This window comes from Martes martes, assembly GCF_963455335.1.
Source record: "Martes martes genome assembly, chromosome: 15".
Lineage (NCBI taxonomy): Eukaryota > Metazoa > Chordata > Mammalia > Carnivora > Mustelidae > Martes > Martes martes.
Window position 1 is genome coordinate 31452027 of NC_137903.1, and position 21872 is coordinate 31473898.

Here is a 21872-nt window from a genome sequence, read left to right on the forward strand (position 1 = left end):
CCTGGTAAAACATATTCATATTGCCACTTTAGCAATGTATATACATATTTATTAATATAAAAGAGGATGCTAAGGCAAGCTGCTTCCATTTGAAGATGCTGGAAAACAGTCACACCTTTAGGAAAAAATCACCTAACATCCTCCTCCAAATTAAATACCCAACACCAAATCCAGTTATATAGCAGACGACTGCCTATTTAAGGACCATTTTTTGGACTGAACTGGATGACTTGATTTCTGTACTCTAGACCATTGCTCCAAATGGAACGTATACATTACTTATTTCTAAGTTTTGCCATTCTAACATTCCTCTCAAGAAATTTTGGGAAAAGTTTCAATGATATTACCTATAATAAACTCATCCAAAGAGAAAAAGCAGAAAATTAAATTCTTGTTTTATTAAAAAAATTAATCACCATGGTGTATCAAAATATTTAAGTTCACAGTTTGGTATGTTATTCTTTAAAGAAGAAAGTTTCAGACAAAACATCTAGAACAGCCAGGGCTGGCTTCATGAGCAATCTGTGTAGTCATGCAGGGCACTATATTTAGTTTAATGCTCTGTTGTTGCCATCCTGAAATTCTTAACAATTTTACAGTGAAGGACCCACAACTGTGTAGCTGGTCCCAGAAATAATAAACACAGAATCTTTTAGAAATGTACTGCTGTAGTTAAAACAAAAACAAAAAGCAGCAAGTGTGATCCCGGGTATGCAAGGCATTCCTGCAGAAGATCAGGAAAAAGATAATTAAATAATGAGAAATTATGAGGTAATAAGAAAACCAGAATTACAAGCCCCAAGCCTATCTCTTCCAAGTAACTAACAAGAGGAAGTAAATAATTCATGTTAATATAAGGACATACTTCCTGCTTAGGAATGTCATCAGATATTTAATGTCATCAGATAATAATATATCCATTATTATCATCTTTTATAAAGACCTGATTATCAGCCCTGACATAACTGGCTGTGTTACCCTGAGCATGCCACTTAACCTTAACCTTGGTAGGCCTCCATTTCCTCCCAATATTGAAAGAGTTTAGAGATGAGCTATAAGGTCTCCAATGTCTCTAAATTAGAATCTATGGTTCTACACTCTCAGGTACAAATAAAACTTACATAAAGAAATGCCTGCTTGGCACATTTTCACATATAAAAATAATGCTACTTTCCTGGTATGTCCTATCCCTTAAATCTCCAGTTAATAAAAACAAAGCAAATAATAATAATGGTAATACCTCAGAGATCCCCATAGGTCCAGTTAATACTATAAATGATCTTCACATGAGATGACAGGTAGTTAGAGAAACTTGCAATAGGTCAAACATTTACCATCAGAAGGGACGTTATGTTCCCAGACAAACACATCTCTGTAATTATAATGCATTTTCATAAGACTACATTTTGCAATGGTTGTTTCAAAGAAATTCAATGCACAGAGACTGGGTGATGGAAAGGATAGAATGCTTCTGAAAGCGTAACTGATGGTTCTAAGTGTGATTTGTATTACGTATTAATCTTTCTGCAAAAACATTTTTCTTCTGAAGGGTATAAGGAGGTCTAAACAGACTAAATCACACAATACTTACTATACACAATTTTGAGAATTATATAAATATGTAAAATAGTTATGTCTCAATTAGAATTTTGGTTTGCAATACTAATTTGCAGCATGTGAGTATTTTCACTCTTGGCACTCTTGAATAAAATTCAGCAACGTGAAGTCACTCTAGAAGGTGTGAAGTGGAATGGGACTGGCAGCCATTAGACCACTGAAAATACTTATCATTGGCATCTGAGTTTATGTACTTTGATATTTCCCATGCAAGCTCCACTTGTCTTTTTTTCTTTCACGTAATGTCAGAAAACCCACTAAGAGTATACAGCTGTTTTTAGATTATAATTTAATAGAATACCAATATAATCTATTGATTCTCCCATATCAAAATTATGTGGGCTATTAAGGAAGCTGAAATATGTTTCATCTTAGGGTAGGAAGGGTAAAGATTTTTCTCTGAGCAATTAAGTCTTGGGTGGGGAAAAAAAAAAAACCCTTAAGTTATTTAGCAAACAAGAAAAATAAGCTCCTATAATGTTTTTCCTCCAAAGAAGTTGCCTTCAGAACATTAGCACATTCACAGTGAGGGAACTTAGGGCATTAAAAAATCAGTAAGAATAGATGAATGTATCAGAATTACTACAAGGAATAATCCCCAAACTGCTGCCACGTGGTTAATTCTTAAGAGAAGCTTCTATGTTACTAAAACTAATAGAGAAGACACTTGGAAATCTAAGACATTTTCTCTGCTGCACGAGAGTACTAGAGACAGAAAGAGTGAGACACAAAAGCAGAAAGTTAATCTACAGGAAGACACAAGGACACAAAGATAAACAGAAACATTTGCCTCTTTAATACATTCTTTCTGGTTCTGTTTTACCAGACATCAGTAAGATAGTTGGAAAGATATTTCAATATTCTTAATGGACAAGGGAAACACCACAGAACAATAATGAGACAGTAAAAGTCTCTTGGCAGAAATTCACTGTGGTGGGGGAGGGGATGGGAGTCTGTATCTCTTCTGCACTTAACTGTTACAGCTACCAGTACCACTACTCGTGATGTTACAGGATTTTTTAAAGGCAGCTTTAGGATCAGTGTTACCTTAAAATGTAAAGAGCAAGTCGTCCTTTAAAAATTATTTTCTAGGGGCACCTGGGTGGCTCAATGGTTAAGTATCTGCCTTCGGCTCAGGTCATGATCCCAGAGTCCTGGGATCAAGCCCCACATCCGGCCCCCTGCTGGCCAGGAAGCCTGCTTCTCCCTCTCCCACTCTCCTTGTTTGTGTTCCCTCTCGTACTGTCTCTCTATCAAATAAATTTAAAAAATAAAATAAATAAAAAATAAAAATTATTTTCTAATTTTCCCAAGTAAATATAGTTCTGAAGTTACATATCACCTTTTAGTTATACTCACAGAATTACATAATGGTCATTAGGATTTAATTTACTAAAATCCCCAAGTTCTATACTACTTTATTATATCAAAGTACTTAAGTATTGAAGAAAACCCAGGTGATATTTTATCAGTAACACTGCTTTTATACAAATAATTCTGTATAACACACTTACATGTACATATCAATGTAGGCATAAATCTATATGGATACACAAACACATGGCTGCCCATGCATGAGTGGGTAACTATGTACATATACATATGTATATAATATTCAATTCTGATGGATTTTTTTTCAAATAGTGCCACTGATCTGTAACCTTAAACTTCCAAATAATTCTAAGGTCATATGCAACATAGACAACAATCTTATACAAAAGACTCAGAGGGAAACAGATCACATTTGGAATCACTGGCTGTTCTCACAGTTGCCTGGCTTGGACTATACATTTTATCCCAGACACTGAAATGGAAAGTGTAGGTGTCCTCGTAAACTATAAATCAGAGTCATCCAAGATAGATGATACTACTGGGAAGATTTTATTGTTTTAAGGATTCAAAGGTCAAAAGTGTAAAAGACATCTCAAAGTGATTTTCTTTCTAGTCCAACCTCTAAATTTGGATAAGTGCAAATAAAAATGTGTCTTCAAATGTAAAAAACAACACACCAAAAAGATGAACAAGATTTGTAAGTTCTAATATTTGGAGCTAATAATTATCTTTAAAACACTGTTAGATTTTAGCTAATTTATCAAAGCCTATGGTACGCAAAATTGTCGGACAACCCGCCCCGCAAATCCCGAAATTCTTGTATATAATCCCTCCACTTGAGTGTAAGTTGAGTTGTGAATATGATGAATTATCATTCTTCTATCATGTTGTCTTACATGGCAGGAAAGGTTTTGCTGATCTAACTAAGGCTCCAAATCAGTTTCTTTTGAGTTCACCAAAAAGGAGATTAGCCTTGGTAGGCCTGGCCTAACCCAGCAAGCCCTTCATAAAAGTTAGAAATTCAAAGCCAGAGAGACTCGACTGCTGGCCTCAAGGGAACAAACTGCCAGGCTATGGAGAGGGCCATGTGGCAGGGAACAGCAGGAGACCTCTAGGACCCAAGGATGGTCCCCAGCTGATAACCACAAAGATAGTCATGTAATTGCAAGGAAATTAATTCTTCTAACCAACCAGCAAACAAGGAAGAAAGCCCTAATCCTCAGATGAAATCACAGCCCCAGCTGGCACCTTGATTTCAGTCTTCTAAGACATTGAGCAGAGAACCCACTAACCAGTATGTGAACTCACTTATCTACAGAAACTGTGAAATAATAAATTTGCATTGTTTTAAGTTGCTAACTTTGTGATAATTAGCCATAAAAGAAAAATACAAGTGAATTTCTTTTTTTTTTTTTAAGATTTTTATTTATTTATTTATTTATTTATTTGACAGAGACATCACAAGTAGGCAGAGAGGCAGGCAGAGAGAGAGGGGAAGCAGGCTCCCCGCTGAGCAGAGAGCCCAAAGCGGAGCTCGATCCCAGGACCCTGAGATCATGGCCCGTGCCAAAGGCAGAGGCTTAACCCACTGAGCCACCCAGGCCTCCCTACAAGTGAATTTCTAAACACAGTAAAAATCAACATATCAAAGTAACTTTATGTGTATATAAAGGAAAGTTTTAAGGCTTTTACCAAATTTAAAGGGAATGCCATACAAGTGGTAACAATGCAGAAAATACAAGCTGCATGTTCAAGAAGGCAGCACATATCTAAATATATAAAGAAAAGATAGCCTAGATCAAGAACAAAACAAAGATGCCCACTCTCACCACTCCTATTCAACATTGTAGAAGTCCTTGCCAAAGCAATCAGACAAGAGAAAGAAATAAAAGGCATCAGAATTAGAAAGGAAGAAGGAAGAAGTAAAATTGTCTCTATTTGTAGATGACATGATTTTATATATACAGAAAATCCTAAAGACTGAACCAAAAAAATGTTAACTCTAATCAATGAATTTGTAAAGTTACACAGAACAAAATTAATGTACAAAAATCAGTAGTGTTTCTATATACTAACAATATGTTATCTGAAAAAGAAATAAAGAAAATGATCCCACAGAATCCAAACCAATAAAATACTTAGGAATAAACTTAAACAAGGAGTTTTCTACTCTAAAAATGGTAAGACATTGATGAAAGAAATCAAAGGAGGCACTCAAATAAATGGAAAATATCCTGTGTTCAGAGTTGGAAGAATTTTAGATTGTTAAAATGTCAATACTACCAAAGGCCATCTACAGATTCAAGGCAATCCCTATCAGAATTCTGATGGTATTCTTTATGAAAGTAGAAAAAACAATTTCAAAACTTACACAGAACCACAAGACCCCCAAATAGTGAAAGCCAAAGCAATACTAAGAAAGAATAACAAAGGGGCAGGCATCACACTTCTTAATTTCAAACTATACTATAAAGCTACAGTAATCAACACAGTATGGTACTATCATAAAAACAAAGAGATCAATGAAACAGATCTGAGAGCCCAGAAATAAACCCAAGCGTGTACAGTCAACTAAATATTGGACAAGGGAGTTAAGAATACCCAATGGAAAAAAATAGTCTCCTCAATAAATAGTGCTGAGAAAAGTGGATATTCACATGTAAAAGAACAAAATTAGAATGAAACCATTAAAACCATGAAATCCCTTTAAAAAAAAATGGGAAAACCCTCCTTGACATGGGTATTGGCAGCAATTATTCAGAAAGGATACCTAAAGCATAAGCAGCAACAACAAAATAAACAAGGGTCGTCATATTGAATTAAAAAACTTCAGAAGAAATGATCAACAAAGCAAAAAGGCAACCTATGGAATGGGGAAAAAATTGCAAACCATGTATCTGATTATGGGTTAATACTCAAAATATATAAAGAACTAATACATCTCAACAGCAAATAGTAACAATAATAATAATAATAATCATGCAGTTAAAAAAATGGGCAAAGACCTAAACAGACAACTTACTGAAGAAGATATATGAATGGAAAACAGATACATGAAAAAATGCTCAACAACACTACTCGTTAGAGAAATGCAAATCAAAAATCACAATGAGATATTGTCTCATGCCTGTCAGAATGGCCATCACCAAAACAAAAACAAAAACAAAAACAAAAGATAACAAATGCTGCCATGGAACTCTTGTACGGTGTTGGTGGGACTGTAAACTGGTACAACCACTATGGAAAACAGTATGGAGGATCCCTAAAAAATTAAAAATGGAACTACCATATAATCCCAAAATTCTACTTCCAGGAATATATCCAAAAGAAGTGAAAATACTAGCTCAAAAAGATATCTGGCATCCTTATGTTCACAGCAGCATTAATTATAATACCCAAGACACGGAAACCACAAAAACGTCTACTACAGATGAATGGAAAAAAGAAGTTGTGATATATATCACATACACTCACACACAGAAGAACATTATTCAGCCATTAAAAAAAATAACAAGGAAAACCTGTCATTTGCAAGGGATGAACCTTGAGGACATTATAAGTGAAGTAAGTTAGACAGAGAAAGGGAAACGCTGTATAATTTCATTTATATGTGGAATTTAACACACACACACACACTCATAAAAAAAAGACCAGATTTGTGGTATCCAGAGACGGGGGTAGGCAGAGGAAGGACGAGTGGAAGGTGGTCAGAGGTACAAACTTCCACTTACGACATAAATAAGTACTTGGATGGAATGTACAACACGATGACTCCAAATACTTCTACTGAATAATATACAGGAAAGTTGTTATAAAAGTGAATCCTAAGATCTGTCATCACAAGACTTTTTATTGTATCTGTTTGAGATGACAGATGCTAACTAAACTTATTGTGGCAATCATTTCACAATATATATAAATCAAACCATAATGCTGTACACCTTACACTTACACAGTGATGTATGTTAATTACATCTCAATAAAACAGGGGAAAAAAGAGATAGTCTTAACTTATTATTTGGAATTGTGCCAAACTCTTGACACAAAATAGATATCCACTTAAATCAGTAATCCATATTCACTAAAAACATTACACTAAAAAACCCTCAAGTATAATGCTGACTGACTTCTTAGCCAGTGTGCTGTGGTGTGAAAATCTTTTGACAGATAACAAACTTCTAAGTTTCCCCCTAAGAGATTTATTACATTGGGTTATATTGTATTTTACTGACATTTTAGCAAAATGAAGGTTTTTATAAATATAATGTTAAAGATACGTACTTTTTTCTTTTGTCTCAAACTGACTTTTTAAGAGGTAATTATAAATATAAAAAATTATAAATAATTGAATGAATAAACTATACGTTGGAAAAATGGGCTATGAAAAGTTTAAACACATTTTAGCAATATTTCTATTGACATCTAAAAAAAAATGCTTTTGTTTACATCCTTCTGAGATTTGTCTCTCGTCTTCTCTATACTAAGTCTCTATCACCAAATTTGTTTATTTGCTGTACAAAGAGTGAAATAAACAGTATTAATAAGGCATAATGCAAAATGGAGAAACTATTAGTCTAATTTAAGGTATGATAAAGTAAATACATAGTATATAAATCACAACTTGATACACTGAAATCTGTTTTTTAAGAGTCTATTTTTCCTTTAAAATTCTGATTACTGATGATAAAGAAATATATGATGAAAAATTCTAGATTTCCTTTTATCCTAAAACTCATCTGGGAAGTATTTCATCTGACCACAGCCTCAGGTATTCCTTTGTCACTAATTAGAGAAATACTGAATATTTCAACTATAAATTGCTTAATTATATTTGTCAGCTTGCTCTAAACCAATTAATTATTTACTTGTAAAAATCTTTGATGCAATGCTATCCAGAGGTTTGTTTCTGGAATACAGACCAGGAGCTATATTTTCTCTTCTACCCCAATTAAGCTGAAGACTTGAGACAGTGAAACATATTGTTGTGATGCACTATGATTTACAATATTACCCCCTAAAAGGAAATGAATCATTTTCTTACAATTCAAGTATCTACTGCTGTCTTTTACAAAGCATGAAGTCACCATCATGTTCCTTCATAAAAGAAGTTCCTATGATTTTTTTTTTTTGCCTTAATGTAGTCTCTTTTATAAAGATCAGCTTATAGCACAAATAAGAATGTTTAGAAAAGTACTTTTGAATTTCTTGTGGGGAAAAATACCCTTCCTGTATCAGCTCGAAACACCGTCTTCTCTCTCACCAGAGTACCACTCAACATCTTAGCAACTGCGGGTGAGACCAGAGTGAAACAGCAAGAAACAACCACCCATATTCACCTACTGGTCCCCAGAACAGAGAAGCTTAGCAGAGGTCAAAAGAGTCAACTTGGAATTAAGGAAGGATGCGAGGGAGGGAGGAAAATAGCACCTTTTACATACTCACTGACCATGTGATTACTGAGTTACTACTATAAGCCAGGCACCTCCCTAGAAACTGAAGGAGATATTTGTTGAGCATCTACTCTGTGCAGGGCACTGTCCTAAGCACTGGGGATTCATGAGGTCCCCAAACAAAGACTCCTCCCTCTGAGAGCTTATATTCTGAATCCCACAGGTTGAGTAAATCTTGACAAACATCTTTACCACCAACTAGAAACTCGAGAAGGATTTAAGGTTTTTCTTTTCTTTTTTCTTTTTCTTTCTTTCTTTCTTCCTTTCTCTCTCTCTTTCTTTCTTCCAAGACTTAATTCATTTATTTGAGAGAGAGAGTGAGAGAGAGAGAAGTAGCAGGGGGAGGGGTAGAGGGAGAGGAACCCCACTGAACAGGGAGCCAGACGTGGGGCTTGATCCTGCGACTCCAGGATCATGATCTAAGCCAAAGGCAGAGGCTTAACCAACTCAGCCAGCAAGGCACCCCTCAAGAACCATTTCTTATGGTGTTGGGAACAGGGTCAGGAGTGAGTGTCTGCAAAGAAAAAACAGAACCAGGACAGTAAGTAGGAAAAGGCTGGTGGAGGTGGGAGTGTAAGACAGAAGTCAGGACAGTCTTCTTTCATCACCCTACAGCAACACCCCTGTCTCCTCGTTGTCCTTCTTTATTTATCATAAAAGACATACATAAATGTAACCAGATGTCAGACTTTCTTTTATGGACACTGGAATAGCTTTCTGTTATGGCCAATATGCAAAGACTATTCTAAAATCTCTAAGTTTGCAATACAAGTTTCCACCTTTAGGAGGGCTCCAAGAGGATCTGGAATCGAACCCAGAATCTCCTACATCTTGATGAGGCAGACTAAGGGTACCTACAATAAAGACCAGGATCACTAGAGGCTTATACAATAATGTCTACTAGACAGGAAGGAAGAATGATATTTCCAATTCTCTGAACTACTTCAGTTCTATCAAAGTATAATAAATTGCTCTATAAACATATAACTTACTAGCAATAAGTTGGTATCTTTTATTAAAAAAAAAAGTTTCCTAAGTAATCTTTTACATGATAGATACCTTCGAATTTTCGTCAAAAGCCCCAAGGGTACTTTAAGAGTATAGTTATCAATCTACAACTGTATGTTACTATTCATTACCAAACACAGAATCTGTTGTTCTGAACGGATCTTACTACGTCCACCGGGTCAGTTAATAAAAAAAATTCTTTGAAAATGTCAACTGATGGCAAGAGCCATTTAAATAAGTGAGCTGAGTTCATCACCACAATAAATATAAAAACACACTGACAAATTTTTCCTCCCTCACGGGTTTAAGAAATCCAAGTCTGCTAAAGATGCAATCACAGGGCTTCTATAAAGCACTCTGATCTTGCCCTAGTTTTCCCAAGTGGTGAAAGGACAGGAGTATTCTTTCAAGGTGAATGCTACGGGCTCAGGTGTGCCTTGGCAATGGGCAGGGACAGCAACCTCTAGGTGTGGAGGAACCGTTGCAAAGAAAGAGCACTAGACTGGAAAAGAGCAAAAAAACTCTAGAAGAGAATGAAAACCCCCAAACATCAATCTCTCAATCGGGAGCAAGACTTGATAACTGAAACTGTTTATTTTTTATCTGCCTTCAGTCGCTATTTGCCCAATGAAGATTTGCTCTCTTTGCTTCCTATTACAAGCATTTAAAGAACTCTTGTACTTAAAGTTTAAGCCAAGAATTGCATGTTAGTTGTCTCTCTTATAAGGACTATTTACATTTGCTTTTATATGCCTCATCTTGATCGATAATTATTTAATAAGTTTGGCATTTGTGTGTTTGCATTTCTTTTTAAAATTAAAACCGCAAATTAATTACTTGATTAATTAATTTAGTGTTCATTAATTTGGAAAGACAGTGCTAGTGTTGGGAAGTCCCTAAAACAGAAGATCAGATAACTGATGAGAAGTGAGTCACTCTCACCATGGCACTTTAAACACAGTCAGCTTGATAGCATTCTGTGATAATAAAAATATGAACCCCCAGTCATGTAGTATTTTTATAATTTAGCAAGCAATCTCAAAACTGCCTCCATCTTACGGATGAGGCAACTAAGCCTAAGAGAAGTTAAATGACAGGAGAGTTGACCCAGCTGACAGGGCACTACCATTGGATAGCAGGGTTCCTAGCTACTGCCAAAGAACCAGTGAGCACCTTGATCAGAAAATCTTTGAAGGCTTAGTAATGGAAGGCAAAATGTGTATGCATCAACATGTCTCTGGGGAGAAGGTCAAGGGTTTTCATCTGAGTTTTCAAAGGAGTTCTGCGATATAAAATCTTTGAGGCCTCTAAAGGAAAACACATGTAATTTTGCATCAGATAAACCCCAATTTCAAACATCAGTTCTTCTATTTACTAGTAATGATGGTTATCTTCTCTAAACATCAAATTTAGCCCCAGAATCCTTTTGAACAATAAACATGGTAATGCATATAAAGCCTCTAACATTGTTTTTAAGAATGTCTTACAATAACTCCACATAGCAGGGATTAGTGGCTGTGTTCCAATATCTGTTGGGAGACTGACTATACAGACAATGTCCAGATCATATAAAAACAGAACTTTGAACCACAACCTTCAGCAACCTGACCAGAAAACCAATCTTTTATCCATAACAAACATCCCAGGACACCAGTCCGCTATGTCCGGTGTGCAGGAAGCGAGACTGCCATCTCTAGCGACGATGCAAGAAGCTGAGCAGTAACTCTGTAACAATCAGCCTCAAATGGCCAGGACTTGAATTAACTGACAGCTTCCCTAATTTTTGTCCCTGCTTCCAACTTAGGACCAATCAGAGAAAGCCAGGTGAGAGGCCTCACTTCTAAGTAGCTCATGTACAGCTTCTTTGTGCCAACAACCTCTAATTGGGTCATCCCTAAAGGCTTATTTTTCCCATTACAAAGATTTCCTATTCCTCTGCCTGCCTCTGAATCTCTGCCAAAATGTCACTGACAACGCTTGACTCCATCGCTACAGCAAGCTCAGAGGCAAGAGCCTTGCTTTTCTCATTTGGTTGGTCTTCACCGACTCCCACCCTGTTCAACATGTCTTCTGAGTAACAGAAGCTCAGCTGGCACATGACCAGCCGAATGAAGACTATATATTCCAGCCTCCCTTGCAGCTACTTACGTTCAAAAGACTAAATTCTGGCCAAAGGGATGAAGCTAAAAATGTTATGTGGCAGTATCCAGTAATGTGCCTCAAGATACAGCCAGCAAGTACCCTGTGTCTCTTCCTGCCTCAGAGAGCTGACTTGATCCGCCGCAAATAGGCTCGGTTTCTGAGAGTCTGATAGATCAGAGCTGCCATATCAGCTCCAGAATTTTATGTAACGGGGAAATAAAATTAATAACAGTAATAACACAGCAGTAGCTTTCGTTTGCATAGCCTTACTATGTGTGAGACAGTTCTTAGGTCTTTTTTTTCTAAAGATTCATTTATTTATTTGACAGATAGAGATCACAAGTAGGCAGAGAGGCAGCAGGCAGAGAGAGAGAGAGAGAGAGGAGGAGGAAACAGGCTCCCTGCCGAGCAGAGAGCCAGATGTGGGACTCGATCCCAGGACCCTGGAATCATGACCCAAGCCAAAGGTAGAGGCTTTAACCCACTGACCCACCCAGGCGCCCCGAGTTCTTAGGTCTTAATAATGTCAAATATTTAGTCATTTGCAACAATCCTATGAGGTAGGTTCTATTATTATTTTGTTTTTGAGAAACTGTCATACACAGAAATAACCTGCCTAAGGACAAGCAATTTTTAGAAGAATTTTAGAAGAATTTTTAGAACACCCAAATTGGGGTTTCTATAACTTGTAGCTGAATTTAAACCCAATTAACACGCTCTTGGAGAAGAAAGTTAAATAAACTTTAAAGTGGTTCAACTGGGGTTTGATGTGCAAGGTCTGAATGCAAAGTCCACTTTATTCTTTGATGAATCCCTCCCAGGAAAAGATCAGGATTCTCTAGAATCTCTTTCTGTCCCCTCAGCCCAATTTCCAGAGATAAAGGATCAAGGGTGGTCTGCTCAGAAAATCAAGTTGCAAAATTTGAACTTCAGCTTACAGAAGACAAATCTGTCGATCTATTTCCAAGTTGGTTTCTGAGTGTCCACACTCAGAGCAGAGTGAGTTCTACCAGATAAACCAGTTTCATAATCATAATTAACACTATTATCATTTTTTACATATCTACCATATATCTTAAAGTATTTCACCAAGGTCTTTAAAATATCTGATATACCTATATGTTTATAGAGCAATTCTATCAGAAAAAAAATACTTAGTTTTAAAAAAGCAAAACAAAACCTTACCTTTATCATTCTGGACAGATCACCAGCATCAGCTAACTCCAAAACTATGTTAAGTTCATTATCTTCAATGAATGATGCATAATATTTAATTACATTTGGATGGTTGAGTTGCTGATGGAAAAAACACACGCACACACACATATACACACACACACACACACACACACACACACACACACAAAAACAAACACCAGAAAGTTTTCTTATTGTAAATTCCCAGGAATCACTTACAGTTTCTTAACTAAAGAATAAACTTAGTCGCTGCATTTCATTTTTAAGTTACAGAAATCTTAACATGACAGTATATTTTTCTTCAATGAATTTTGAAACAGGTATTATAACTGTTGAAAGTAATACTAGACACTAGATACTAGATACTAGATAATTTAATTTTAATACTCTTTATTAGAAATAAAGTAAATTACACACAAAATTTTTTTAAGTATGTATTGCTATGTCCAATAAGTATATAAATATAAATGAATTGCAGAATTATAGCACCAGTTCCTAAAAATTATATCCTTCGAAATGGGAACTGTCATTAAGAGCATTCGATGGTAAATAAAGTATTCCTTTTACTCCTATTTTGAAGTTGGCCTGATCCTATATAACTGCAGCCAGTGGTCTGAAACAAAACAAAATAAAAGGACATCTGGTGTAGTCTATCTAAACATAGCTTTTACATCAAATAGTATAAACATACTGACTTTACCTTTAGGGTTGATATATTAAATGATCTTAAGAAAAATTTCACCTTATAGAAATATATGCATCAGTCTCTACAAACTGACAATCCTTTTGTACAATTTGCTTTCTGTTCAATCTTTAAACAAGTTAACATAAGACAAATAGTTTATCCAAAAAAATTATTCAAGAATTCTCCCAGAGGGTATACACATGATTTTCTTCTTTTCTTTCTACTTACAGGTTTTTCCTTCACATCTTCTATGCTAATACATTATTTCTCTAATAACAATTTATATATATTTTTAGAGCAGTTACTTCATGGCCCAGGAAATAATTACAACTAACAGAATAGCTGGAAAGCATGGTTCACTTTGAACTTACTCTTATCTTTCTTGATAAACTGGATTCATTTTAGGTACAAACAAAAATGTACAGCATAAAAAACATCCAAGTCTTATCTAACAGTTAAAAATATAACATAAGGTGGGGCGCCTGGGTGGCTCAGTGGGTTAAAGCCTCTGCCTTCGGCTCGGGTCATGGGATCGAGCCCCGCGTCCAGCTCTCTGCTCAGCAGGGAGCCTGCTTCCCTCTCACTCTCTGCCTGCCTCTCTGCCTACTTGTGATCTCTGTCAAATAAATAAATAAAATATTAAAATATATATATATATATATTTATGTATATATATAACATAAAGTACAGCATTCCTCAAAGGAAATTTTACTAGAATAAAACCAGTGCAGAGATAACTGAAATTTCAGTCATATTCTCTGAGTGGATGAAAAACTGAAAAGCTAATTCTAACATACTCTTTATATCATCCTTTCTAAATCTGGAAAAATAAGAGAAAGAGAAATATTATAAAAAAGAAAGAGAAATATTATAAAAAGCATGTACCCATTTGGATCAGTCCACATTCTCAATATATTACATCTTGAGTTAATACTAATATTCATTTACGTTACTTCAGCTTTAGAATATATCTGCTTGGGACAGTCAAGAAAAAATTTCTTCAATATTTTTTGCCCATTTTATCTATTTCCTAGTTTGAAAGGCAGGGGAGGGGAGCTAATCCCTCCAAATGATCTGATTAAATATTTACAATGAATTAAAAAAATAACTACATTCTCCCATATACTGAGATACATATTTGTATAATGTTGCTTCAAACCAGTGTGGCATAAGTTAAGTTTAGTTCTAAAAATCCTTTTGCTGGGGCACCTGGGTGGCTCAGTGGGTTAAGCCTCTGCCTTCAGCTCGGGTCATGCTCCCAGGGCCCTGGGATCAAGCCCTGCATCGGGCTCTCTGCTCAGCGGGGAGCCTGCTTCCCCCTCTCTCTCTGCCTGCCTCTCCGCCTACTTGTGATCTCTGTCAAATAAATAAATAAAATCTTTAAAAAAAATCCTTTTGCTTGTTAAGTATAATATTTTCATAAATCACTTTTATCAACATGCTCATCTAGTTCAAAATAATCAATAGTTCATTTATTTACCTTAAGGAGATCTATTTCTTTGATACAATCAGCACGTGCTTTGGCATCCATTAAATCAAATATCTAAAAAGAGAATCCAGAATTATTTAGTGAAATAATAATCTGTGGTTCAAGAACCATGTAAATACACTATAATAGTTCATATATAGTTATACACATACTAAGAAATTTTCTTCCTGATTAGCTTTATAGGAGCTATGAAGAACTGTATTTTACCTCATGTTACCTCTAGAGTTTACATTTTTCCTTCCAAAGGCAGTCGGTATTAAAAATGAGAAATGAGGGACTCCTGGGTGATACAGTAAGTTAAGCATCTGCCTTCAGCTCAGGTCATGATCTCAGGGTCCTGCGATTAAGCACTGGGATCAGGCTCCCTGCTCAGCGGGAGCCTGCTTTACCCTCTCCCTCTACTCCTGCTTTTTCTCTCTCAAATAAATAAATAAAATCTTTTTTAAAAATGAGAAAAGAGAACTGCTAGATATTTCAAGTCTCAGGTTCGAATGAAATAGAATGGATACTGTGGTCATAATAAAATGAGAATATATATTTAACAATTAATATTTACTAAACATATTGCATTAACTACCATTTAACTGTCACCCAATCAGTTTTAGACAACTAACATCAGTATTCCCATTTTACAGATGAGACAAAGCAGGTTTTAGAAAGCTTAAGAAACTGACAAAAGTTCACACAGCTAATTAATAGAGCAGCCAGAATTCACTCTGAGTTATCCAAATATATCCCAAGCTCTGAACCATTATCTGTACAATCAAATCATGTCTAAAAGATCTAATGCACACCCTGACTGGGATCATAGCACTCGAAGGAGATAAAAATTCGGTTCTTTGGAGAGAACAGAGAGAGAGAGTCTCACCCTTACTAAAGATAAAGCACAGATATACATACAACACATAAACAGATATGCTCTTATCTGTGGAATTAAAATTTCATAAGGGAGGGGAGTAATTAGGAAAAAAAAAAACCTAAAAAGGCTCCTTGGGGTGATAATGAAGAAAAGGTTGAGAAATACTGGTCTAAGTAAAAACATAATAATAAATAATGTAACCAAAGGGATATTGATGATGTCTCTGAAAACAACTCTCTCAATGTTCTAAGCGTATGGAAAATAAACAATAATAAAAAAATCAGTACGCTAAATATTGTAGAAAATATCTGGATAAGTCACTACTATGAGCCGATTAAAACCCTAGCCACATAACAAAACAACTTTAATAACATTTATAGTCATCAACTTGACCAAGTCTTCCTGATTCAGTCAAAATGTTCCAGGAAAAGTAGGTGTGTAACTTGAAAGGAGGGCATGATCCAAGTCTTTTTGACTCAAGAAGAAATCACTGAACACCCACCAGAGGGTGTAGCCTCTTTACATCCAGATGGTGCTATCATCCTGCCCGTGTTCCTATAAAGTCAGTAGTACTGGCTCCAGTTTAGAATGACCACTCAGATTCAGAGAAGCTAAATACCTCCTTATGGTCATAAAAGTAGTAAGTGACAGAACAAGGACTTGAATCTAGATCATTCCAACTCCAGAGTCTGCATTTCCTTCAATGTCCCAGGTGGTTGTGAAGTCTAATGCATACACCACTAGCTAGTAAGTACTAAAATACATGTGTGTGCAAAGTGTAGTATGAGAAATCTAAAGAAGGAATCTCCATGCGAGGAGAGGGTAACATTAAAGCTGAACTCTGAAGACAGTGTAAGTTCTTCTAGCCAGAAACAACAAATACCGAAGGCATAAAAGGTAATACAGAATATGGGGGTATAATCACAATTTGTAATACACAACTTTTGCTCGATAACATTCTTAATATCCAAACATAGATGTAGTTCTAATCTTCCCCTTATTAAAAAAAATTAAGAAAGTTATAAATAAAATTTTTAAACAAAAATATCCACAAATGCACTTCCTTAAAGAATTTTAGCTTTTGCTCACTCCCTTCCATTTCTTGTACAAACGTACGTGTGTCAGAAAGTGAAAACAGCAACAGGGCGCAGTATGGTATATATGTGTTTTCACCTGACACTATAGCAATATACTCCTCCTATTTCTATGCCCTCTTTACTTTATTTATTTATTTAATTTTCTAACAAAATTTTTGAGTATCATGTTTTTCAAGTTTTAACGTGAAACAGCTAAGAACTGCATTTTAAGATCTGAAAAAAAAAATACAGAATCATATCTTATTTAATGGGCTTTTCTTTAAAAATTATTTATTTATTTATTTATTTGAGAGAGAGAGAGAGAGAGCAGAAGGGTGTGTATGAGAGGGAGGAAGGGCAGAAGGAGAGAGAGCGAATCTCAAGCCAACTCGCAGCTGATCATGGAACCTGATGCAGGACTTGATCCTAAGACCCTGAGATCACCACCTGAGAGCCGAATCAAGAGTCGGACCCAAACTGACTAAGCCACCCAGACGCCTGTCCCCTTTAATGGTTTATAAAGGGAGTGAGATAAACAAGGTGGCATCAAATTTCCTCCCACTTCATACAAGCAATAGAAAAGGAAATGTGTGTGCTAGCACATGTATTAGAGAGCGTGGCTTCACTCTTCTCCATTAGTAGTAACTCTAACTAATTTCACCATAATCAACTTGCACTGACTACTATGACTGCAGAACAGAACAAAAGAAAAGATTATAAGTAGCAAATCACTGTCACAAAGTTTACATAAAATATCTACTAAGAGAAATTTTTTGCAACCATCAAGCACTCATATATATCAAACTTTGGTAAAATGAGAGAATATATTAGCTATAAATGGATACTAATTGCAGGGGTAAAAAAAAAAAAAAAGAAAAGAAAAGAACAGCATTAAAGCACAAACAGTGTAACACTACCTACTGAAGGAAAAACCTCTTATAAACACAAACCTCTTCAAGAGCATCACAGTCTTATTCTACATGTAGATGATTAACATAAATAACACAACTTGTTCATGTTCTTGCTTTCTTTCATTCATAAAACCATGCTGTCAACTTGTTACTGGATTTTGTTGTAGACACAAATAAGAAAACAAGCTTGCCGCTGTCAGATGCAGAATGCAGACTGGAACACAGAACACGAACACACAATCTAATAAATGCTGCTTGTACAAAGTGATGGGAGAACCTCAACAAGGGGGAGTAGGACTGGCAGGGACTCTATATGCAGCATTCAGAGATGCAGGAAAGTATGATACACTTCAGAAAGAGTTCTTATAGAACTAAGTAAAATCAAAAGATCATTATTTTAAAGGAATAAGCTTTATACCTAGCAACTTCATATAGAAAAGGCACCCATTCCCCAAATTGCCAAGTGATGCTGAAAAAACTGATGTGACTAATATAACCTGTTAAATAATAACAACAAATATTAATGTAAATAAAATGTTGAGGTTGATATTAGTTACAGACACAAAATGCACACACATACACGTACAACGTTTAAAAGTCAAAGTGGCAAGAGAATTAACGGATTCCCTCCAAATCATGAATGCTGATGCCATTCTCAGGAACTATGAGTCACAATGGACTTCAGATAATTCAAAGAAATGCAGGGAAGTATAAAATTTTAAATGTCTTTGACTTTGAAGGAATTCCTGAAAACTTTTTTTAAGGAGAAAGAGAAAGGATAATTCTGGTATTAGTGACTAAAATGAAGAAAATCACAAACTTGACATGTATAAATTTAATCTCCCAATAATCAATATCTCTATGATGGGAAAAATATTTAAAAAGCAAAGCTAGTGAATGAGATGAGAAAAAGATGTGTACGAGAGCTTTAGGAAACTCTAACTAGACACAAAACACCAAAAAAGAGGGTGTTCCATAGAAATCATGAATTTCTGGGGTGCCTGGATGGCTCAGTAGGTTAAGTGTCTGCCTTTGGCTCAGGTCAGGATTCCGGGGGTCCTGAGATCAAGCCCTGCACTGGGCTCCCTGCCCAGTGGGGAATCTGCCTGTACTGTTCCCTCTGTACCCCCTGCTCAAGCTCTCTCTGTGTCGAATAAATAAAATCTTTAAAAAAAGTTTTAATTCAATTTACAATTAAATAATTAAGTATCACAAATTAACTTTTATCTTTAACTGAATTCTCAGTAATAGCAAAGACTCTCCTTAGTCACTGAGAGATAAGTATTGCTGGCCCATTTGAGGGAAAACTAAATTCTGAACCAAAAACATTTATAAATACACTTAACTGGGAATTCAACAGTATCGTATCTTTTTTTTCTCTTCGCCAGCAAGTCCAGACAAAAATAAAAACTGCATCTTTAGATTAAATCATTCCCAGACAGATTCAAGACTGTCTGATTTCATGAGCAAGAAAAGAACACACATAAGGGGGGGAAAAATCTGGATTTAGTAAAACAAAACAGAACTAAACAAAAAACCTTTTCTTAGAATATTTACAAGCTTATCTTCAGAAGTCATCTTTCTGGGCTCTACCAAAGTTTCTGTGTGTTTTTAAACTTACTGTATTCTTGGTAAGAGCAAAGTTAATAACAGTGTTTAGGCAAGTATTTGCTAATAAGTTCTTGGTGCTTTCTCAATCATTTTAAGAGTTTTCTTTTGTCATCTCTAAATTTTGCCCAAAAATTACTCATGACCAATGAAACTGAAAAGGAAATCTTTAAGAGGAAAAAGAGGCCTTCAAGTAATTTAATAGAAATGTCCTTGCAAAGGCATACGTCAATCTGTTAGAAGAAAAAACACTTAAAATGTAGCAATGAAAGTACTTAAAAACGTATACTAGAAAGTTTGAAAAACCTGATATATCTCACTTTAAATAAGTCTTATGTAAATGAAAATCTTAACCAAATTATCTCTTGGGCCTCCCCAGCTTTACAGATCCTGAATAAATGAACTGAGCAGCTTGTTCCTAAATTGAGTCCCTGTATTCCATATGACAAGTCTCAGCCACCCCTGGATTATGCTATTTTTCATCCCAGTGTTCTTGGTCCTTTTGACCCGGTGCCCAAGTGATGCTTCCATCCCTTTATTCCAACTGACCAATGCCTGTGCAGACCGTCCCCTACCATTGCTGGAGTGAGGGGAGAGGAGCTTTAAGGAATGTTTTTGCTATCAGCCTGCAAATTTCTGGTTCCCCTATTTGCTGACTGGTAGGCAGACTTTCCCTTACGGAGCCTCTCTCTTTTATCTGAAGGGACAGAGGATGGGAGGCGGGTGGAAAATCTAGAGCAGAAGGGCTGTGAGGTCTTCTAGATACAAATCACAATCACTGAACGAGTTAGCGTCCACATAACTGAAGTCTACCACCAGCACGTGCCTGACTAAATCCAGAGACGCTCTACAGGGTGGAGAGATGGGCCGGGGGTACGAAACGTAAGCAAGGTGAGTACAAAAGAGTTACATGGATGCCAGCAACCCTCCGCAGGGCCTGCGATCTAGCTTCTGCTTGCCTTCCTCTCTCAATACATCAACATGTTTGAACTGCAAATGACAAGACAGGCCTCGATTCCTTTCTTGTGCATTCCTTAATGTCCTGATGGTATGAAGCTAGGTATCAGTGTGCGGCACTCATTATTCTTGGACTTTTAAAAAACTTTTGTTTCCAAGGGAATGCCTTTTAACTCAATAGGCTAGAGGTGACCTGACTTCAAGTGCAGCAGGGCGCCCTGTTCAATAGGCTTCCTTAAAATTAAAAAAAAAAGAAGAAGAAGAAGAAGAAGAAAGAAAAGAAAACCTGTAAAAATTATCATGGGAAATTCGTTCAGATTTTAAAATTTTGTTCAGATTTTATAGAGTTTAAAGTTTACCAAAGCTTAGTCAGGGCTTCTACAGATTAAGAAGCTACCCTATGGAGGACACTGGAAACTGTGAGTGAGGATGTGGCTAGAAGAGATGCAAAAGATCCAAAATTAAAACTGTAAGACATGACCCAAAAATAGAATCAATTAAAGGGGATGGAAAAGACAAGGGATTGAAGGAGACAGAAGAGGGATACCAGAGAGGGAAGAGAATCAAGAGCATGGAATCCCAGGAAACACAAGAGGCAAGTTTTAAGAAGCAACAGGCAGGTGCTGAGCAACAGGTTGTAGAGTGGGGTCAGTGAGAAAGTCAGACGACAATGTTACAGGCAGAGATGGGAGGTTGATGTGGGACAAATGGGTCAACTGGTGAAAATGTCTCAAAGGACAACAGAAAAGAAAAATTCCTTCCAGAGCACAGGTAGAGTTAGCAGAAGAAGAATCAGAACAGCTACGTTATCGTGAAAACACAACTGACACAAAGACTGTTTCTGTCAAACAGGAGGTGGCATACCCTACTGAATGCATCCAGGTAGAGGCTGAGGCTTCAAGGTAGTAGTTTTTAATTTCCACTGTGGACATTATAATCACATATCTTCTGATTTGGGGTTCTTATTATACTGTGATTAAAATATATGCAAGTGGGAGGTGTAAGAGAGCACATGTCCAAGCAAACAACAAGAACTCCAAAACATACCCTTAACCCTCCTGCGCTATGGGACACGAAACAATGATTACACGTGAATAGAGAAATGAAGACATACACAGTGGAGATTAACCATGACTGGGAATTAGCAACACAGGGAGAGATTCTAAAGGAGGGGCATTGCTCCAATCGCTGACAAGGTCCATGGAAGCGAATAACTGAAATCAGACCTTAAATAAGAGGTCTGGAGAATATGGAATAGTGTATCCATGGTAATCAAGATGAGGTCAAAGAACAAGTTTTACTGGAAAGAGGGAATGGGAGAGAATTGGGAATTTAATTAGAGAAGGAATTTTGAGAGTTTGAATTAGAATCAGTAAGTGTAGGGTACGCCCTGATAATGGACTGAGAGAGCTGACAGAGTGTCATGGAGTGAGGCATGCTGAGAAATGATGATGCCTGGGCTCAACGGAGTCAATATGGTATCAAGCAATGGGCGGAGAAAAAAAATTTTTTTTCTTAAAAAAACAAAGTAAAAGTATTTC

The 21872-nt window shown here is 36.3% G+C and overlaps 1 protein-coding gene across 1 annotated transcript in view; it reads right to left on the reverse strand.

Moving 5' to 3' along the window:
- The window catches only part of NEK7 (NIMA related kinase 7), a 149432-nt gene that overhangs the window by 43919 nt on the left and 83641 nt on the right, over window positions 1-21872 (reverse strand). Inside the window, exons 4-5 of the mRNA XM_080825279.1 lie at window positions 14912-14974; window positions 12735-12845 (exon numbers count right to left, since the gene is read on the reverse strand). Coding sequence (XP_080681405.1) covers window positions 12735-12845; window positions 14912-14974 — 174 coding nt within the window. The remainder of the gene's footprint in view (window positions 1-12734; window positions 12846-14911; window positions 14975-21872) is intronic.